The sequence below is a fragment of the Oreochromis niloticus genome, linkage group LG10 (genome assembly GCF_001858045.2).
Source record: "Oreochromis niloticus isolate F11D_XX linkage group LG10, O_niloticus_UMD_NMBU, whole genome shotgun sequence".
Taxonomy (NCBI): domain Eukaryota; kingdom Metazoa; phylum Chordata; class Actinopteri; order Cichliformes; family Cichlidae; genus Oreochromis; species Oreochromis niloticus.
Window position 1 is genome coordinate 32,406,247 of NC_031975.2, and position 6,617 is coordinate 32,412,863.

Genomic DNA, 6,617 nt, shown 5'->3' on the forward strand with positions numbered 1-6,617 from the left:
TGGGGAGGAGGTAGAAAGTGTAGAAAGATTTGGTTTTCTCGGAGTCCACATCTCAGCTGACCTTACCTGTTTACTGTTACTGTACTGGAGCAACTGTAACCCACATAATTTCCCTAGGGATTAATAAAGTATGCAGATTCTGATTTTGATTCCACAAACATCTCCCACCAGGTAGGGAAAGCACAACAAAGGCTGTACTTTCTCAGGAAGCTGCGTCAGGCCCCAATTACCCCAGAGACTGCTAGTAAACTTCTACCGCTCCACCATTGAGAGCCTTCTGACTTACTGCTGCACACTCTGGTTCAACTGCTGCACTGCGGAGGACAAGAGGAAACTGTAGCAGAGCGGGCAATTGGCACTTCACTAACCCCCCGCAGAGACATTTATACTGGCAGACTTCAGTGGAAAGCCAGCATCATCATCAAGGACCCTTTGCACCTTGGACACTCACTTTTCCCCCCTTCCCTCTGGTAAACGCTACAGGTCCATCAGGATGAAGACAGACAGACATAATAGAAGCTTCTACCTACAGGCTGTAAAACACGCTTGGAGGATAACTGTACTGTCAACACTCACAGACATTACACTTTATTTCTAAACCGTATTTTTATTTATACTATAATGCAACCAACATGCCTACCTCTATAACTGTATTTATTATTCCTACCCCCCACCCCCACCCCTTACACTGATCACTCACTGATGCTTTACATTTCACCTGCTCCACAAACGGCATGTGTATGTATATATATATATGTAAGCATGTATGTGGAAATATGTGTATGTAGGTTTATGTGTGTGTGTGTATGTATGCATACATATGTGTGTATACGTGTACATGTATGTATATATGTGTGTGTGTATATACGTATAGAGTATATGCATGTATTTGTGTGAATGTATGCATAATTATTTGTGGGTGTATGCATATGTGCACATGTGTATGTATAGCTTGTACCTATCTTTCTTGTGTAAATGTAAATGCCTGTGTTATTGGGTAGATACTTATGTTACTGTGTATTACACACATTCCCTGAGTAGATACCCCTAAAACTTGTGTCTGTTTTTATTGTCTTCTCCTATTCTGAAACAAACTGAATCTAAATCTACATGCTGCCAATGGAGAGATGCCAAACTGTGTTTCATTGCTCTTGTAACAGTGACAATAAAAATTCTACAATAATAATAATAATAGTAATAATAATGACTGGCACATCAAAGTATATGGTCCTTTGATGATGCTGTAAACAGCAGAAATCTCAGTATCGTATAACTGATTATCTCAGTCGACAGCATAGATGTTGCATGAGGACAGGTCTGATGCTTTGATCTCTGATACCATAAATCAGAGAACTCAAACATCTGGGAAGCAAGAAAATACACACATAAAAAACAACCTGGATGCGCACAAACACTATCCTTGTTAAAACTCTTGCAAGTGCTGTGAGAAGTGGGTTATAAATGGTTGAGGAAAGACTGAGACCCAGCTGCACCAGATGTAGCAGCAGTGTGTTAAGAGCCTTATGGGCTGAAGCTTTATCTGTGGAGGCCGACCTGGCTGCTACTATAACACCAATATAAGAGCATGTAATTGCCACACTTGCGGAAATAAACAGAACACATGTGAAAGCTTTGTCGTAATCATCAGACATAGACCCAACAAACATTGCTATGTCAGAGCAAAAATCTTTCATCTGCAGACTATCAAGGGCTTCAAAAGGAAACTCTAACAGCAGAAGAACCCGAGTGAGAATATTTAGTGAACCAATGGCCCAAATCGCAATGATGGCCACACCTGTGTTGGTGATAGTGATGATGGTGGCATGCCTCAGTGGGTAGCACACAGCGACATATCTCTCCAGAGACATCACCACCAGCGTGAGAGGAGAGACCACAGTTGTAAGATTGGCAAGCATGGTGAGAAAACCACATACAGGATACGTTAGTGTTATTCTAGAAGTAGCAATAATATACAGTAATTGACTCAGTGCCATCTGTACTGTGTCTGCAAACAGAAGGTTATACAGGAGAATGTATCGAGACGTCTCACAGAACAATATCTTACTCCTTAAAGTAAATAGCATGATTCCATTAATGAAGAGGAATATACAACATGACATCGTAGACAGAGTGAAAAATAGCACAATTTCCAAAACCCCTAGATACTGCAGGTTAGCAGTAACATTGGTCAGTGTTTGATTTGAAAGTGACATTTTGAAGATGGTATTTAGTCCTTAATATCTTCATAACATCCTAATGTCACTGAAAATAAATCATAAAGAAAGACTTCCAGCATATAGCTTTCATGAATATAGACTTCATTATCCTTCATTACTTCATTATCAAGGTTCATTATCCTTTTGCAGACAATGAGCAGTGTAGAGGTTTTGTCCGGTTGGCTTTTCCTACCGTCACACTCTGTATATAACATCTCTCTTTCACGTGACATTATTACATGTCTGCATAGTGAACGGCCCACAAACAGGTCCCCCCCCATGAGAATAGCAGATCTCCTCTATGCCATGAAAATCTAATACACTAAGGATATATACCTTTATTTTTCACACATTGTTGTTGCATAATGTCCTATGCAAGTTCATAAAACTCTCATAAAATATCATTTTTGGTTCAAACACAAATTACTTCAAGTGTATGTTGTGCTTTTAAACTGAAATCCCATCTGTAATAATTTGCTCATACTATATTTAAACTAAACTTTGCCCTTTGCCTGCAACAACAAATTGGAGACCTCTCAGAGTATATGATACCTCTTACCCTGTGACAGATTCCAACCATGACTGAACTGGATGAGCAGAAGGATGGATGAAGGTTTTCACAGTTTGGAACACAATACAATATATTAATAAGAGACTGAACAGCAAGGAATAAGAAAGAAAGAAGTGACCTGATAACAACAATATTTTATTCCTTTAATATAGTTATTAAAGGTGCTGCCCTGAAGTGGTTTGAATTTTATCTAAAAACAAAATCACTAAAGTTTGTTCATGTATATCAGGAGTCCACTTCAGAAATTCACACACTAAAGTTAATTATGGAATTCCATGAGGTTCTGTGTTACGACCAGTTCTATTAACATTATACATGCTTTTCTTAGGCAATAATGTTCGAAGACCTAGTATACAGATTCATTCCTATGCAGATGATGTCAGGGATGCGGATACAGGACCCAAACGCCAGAGTCTTTGAATGCATGCATTGTGTTTATTTATAGTGAGGTAAATAAGAATACGAAACAGTTCCACCAAACAAAAAAATCTCCATCCAACAGTTCAAAAGGCACAACTGCGGTTTCACGTGGTTCCGGCGGTGGCGGAAAACAGCTCCGGTGGCTGACCTGGTGGGTGGCAGCGCTGGTAAGACCCTTCAGGTGGCCAAACACGGGCCCAGTGGCAGCGACATAGCAGCTTCGGTGGCCGACCGCGGGTCCGGTGGTGGCGACGTAATGGCTCTGGTAACTGACCACGGGGACGGTGGCAGCGAAGCAGTTCAAGTGGCTGCCCATGACAGTGAAGCTCCTTCACTGATGGCTGGGGTGGACGTGCAGGCCGTGCTGGACATGGACATGGTGGTGTGATGTCCTCGGGTGCAGGTGTGGCAGGTGTGGGTGGCGTGCAGTCTTCCAGCTCGGGCAAAGCAGGTCCAGACGGCGCACAGACCTTCTGCTCAGGTAGAGCAGGTGCTGACAGCACACACACCTCCAGCTTGGGCAGAGCGGTGGCTGGGCCTGACTGAAGAGTAGAAGCTGCAGGGGGTTGAGGTGACAATGGCAATGTGGGTATGGCAGGCAGTAGAGTAGAACCTCACACTCCGTCTCGCAGCCTGAGATCATCCAATCAAAGGCTGTTGGTAGTCCCCCGAACACGTTGTAAAACCAGAGGTGATAGATCTTTTGGAGCGGTTGCCCCCAGGTTGTGGAATTCTCTTTATGTTGCCTGGATTGTATTTATTCTTTTAAACATGATCTTAAGACTCATTTATTTAGACTAGCTTTTAACTAGATTTGTGCTGTGTGTTTGATTGTGCTGTTTTATGTTTATCTGTTTCATATTATTGTGAAGCACTTTGTGGTTTTTATCCTGTGAAGAGTGCTATATAAATCAATAAAGTAAAGTAAAATAAAGTAAAGTAGATGATGGCGGCATGGCAGCTGCAGACAGCTGAGAGAAAGGTGGAGCAGAAAGGGGTGCGACAGCTGCAGACCGTGAGGCTGAGAGTGGCACACCAGGCTTAAAAACTTCCAGAGGTCCAGAGTTGGCGGAAGCCATAAGCTCATCCTCTGGGGAAGCCCTGGGGAGAATTTGTATCTCCTTATGGCCTGAGTCAGAGTTGATTAACTCTGGGAGCCCTGATTCTTTGTCCACTGTTACAGAATTAACTGACTTAGAGTTAACAGTTCCTGGGTTCAATAACTCTGAGAGACACAAAGCAGAACTAGACAAGTTAGTGAACACTAGCTTCTCCCCAGACTTAACAGGCTTAGAAGGAAGAGTCTCTATTTTTTTCAATCATAGGGAATGAATTCACAACAATGGCAGAGTCTTTTTCACTCACTGCGACTTCCTGTGCTGGTTATCCAGAATCAGCTGGCTCTTTTGAAGCCACAGGAGTGTGCTGTGCTGTGGCGTGACGATGGCGGGGGCGCCGTCTTCTCCGCGAAGGCAGGGCTGACGGGCAGACAGCAACACCTCTGGCGGGCCAGGCTGCAAAAACAGTAGCAGGCCAGGATGCACATCCACCGGCGGGCCGGGCTGCACCAAAGATGAAACAGGGAATGCTGGTTCCTGAGCCTGCAATGCCTCTTCAACTTCCCTAAAGGCGCCAAAAATTGCAGGGGTATCTAGGATGGTTTATGGATTATGGTTTAACTGAGCTTCAGCAATGTTAATAATCACCTCCACACTCTGTGAGTCAGGAGCCGTGAGCGCGCGGCTGACGAGCTCACAGATCTGCGTTATTTCTCCACAGCATTCCGGCAGGTAAGAGTCTGTTGGGTCCATTCTGGCTGGGTTGTTCTGTTTGGGATGCGCATACAGGACCTAAATGCCAGACTCTTTGAATGAAGGCAGTCTGTTTATTTACAGTGCAGTAAATAAGAATACGACAATTAATCCCAGTGCGCGTTCCCAATGTGTGTTTCCCAGGGTCCATGCTCTGTGTCTCCACTCCTCTTGTGCTTCTGTCCAACGTGCTTGCTGCCTTCTCAGTTGCCTTCAAATCACATTGGCAGCCGTTAGAAAATCCACAATAGAGGCAGACTCACCCTTTCAGCTGACTTGCTGGGAAACTAACGGGAAGTCTTGTAACAATCCAGCGGTGACGGGTGCTAAGTCACTCTGCTAAGACTGCTCCCGAGATGAGGCTGATCATCTGCAGGTGTGTGTGATTGTGTTACAGGTCCGGCGAGTCCCATGACGGGGACACCACTCTCCGGGCCCGGAATGGCGGAGAGACCAGAACACACACACATAGACGGGGAAACAGGGAACAGGTGAACACCGGGGCTGTGAGCTCGGTACACTCTGTCAGCTGACTGTTAGCACAGCGAGTGACATCTCTGAAAACATCTGAGCACTTTTGCAAACACATTCTATGTTGACAACCTGACCAGACATGTGAAGATTACGCCACGACATTCACGGCTAAAACACTATTTAAAGTGTAGTTGGTGACAGAAAAACGGGGTATTTTAAAACTTTACACCACCACCATTGCTGCCTGTGATTTGAAATGCATTCTGGGATACCAAGTCCATACAAGCAATCGATTATCTAGGATCAACCTGTCTTGACTTACTTTGCACGGCAGCCAATCAAATGCTAGAGAAGCTGCAGTGGCAGCGTTAACCCCGCCCACTTAGTTTGATGGGTGAGACTGACAGATTTTTAGACATGAAGGGGACAAAAGTGCCATAATGAATTAAATAAATAAATCATTAAATAATTAATTAAAACTGTCAATAATTATTTAAATGTGTTATTAATTAATTAAATGTGTCAATAATTATTTAAATGTGTTATTAATTAATTAAATGTGTCAATAATTCATTAATTAAATGTGTCGTAAATATTTATTTAATTAATTATTTCCAATTTTAATTAATTATTGCAACATTTAATTAATTATTTAATGGTATATTTAATTAATTCATTATGGCAGTCCTGGCGTTACATAGGAAGCAACGGTGAAAAGCTTAATTAAAACCCACTTGAGGTCGATCACATCAGGGCTAAGAGGTCGGGTGCCAGGAGACCACATCCTATTGTGGCCAAATACGGCCATTTCAAACAGAAGGAGCAGGTGAAGAGTCACAGCAGGGAGTTGAAAGGAACAGACATCAGCGTGCATGACAAGTTCCCCATAGAGATCCTGGAACGACGCAGGTCCTGTTCCCAGTTCAATCCAGCGTCATCCAGAAAGGCTCCCGTGCTGTCATCGCCGTGGGCCGCCTCTACGTGGACGGACAGCTCTATCGCAACCCTGACACTACTCCGTGGTTGAATTAACTTCATTCCAGATAAGAAACCACTACACTTTTTTTCTTTCTCTCTCTCTTGCATTAACATTTTTAACTTATTAATATCAATTTGCTAATTCAA

At 43.2% G+C, this 6,617-nt stretch overlaps 1 protein-coding gene across 1 annotated transcript; it reads right to left on the reverse strand.

Annotated features, from left to right (window-relative positions):
* Positions 1 to 1,277: 1,277 nt before the first annotated feature.
* LOC100705443 (odorant receptor 131-2-like) lies at positions 1,278 to 2,796 on the reverse strand. The gene is made up of 2 exons (XM_003452558.3): positions 2,769 to 2,796; positions 1,278 to 2,233 (listed from the first exon to the last, which is right to left on the reverse strand). The coding sequence occupies exons 1-2, from the start codon at positions 2,794 to 2,796 to the stop codon at positions 1,278 to 1,280; spliced, it is 984 nt and encodes a 327-aa protein (XP_003452606.2).
* Between the last annotated feature and the right edge of the window lie 3,821 nt (positions 2,797 to 6,617).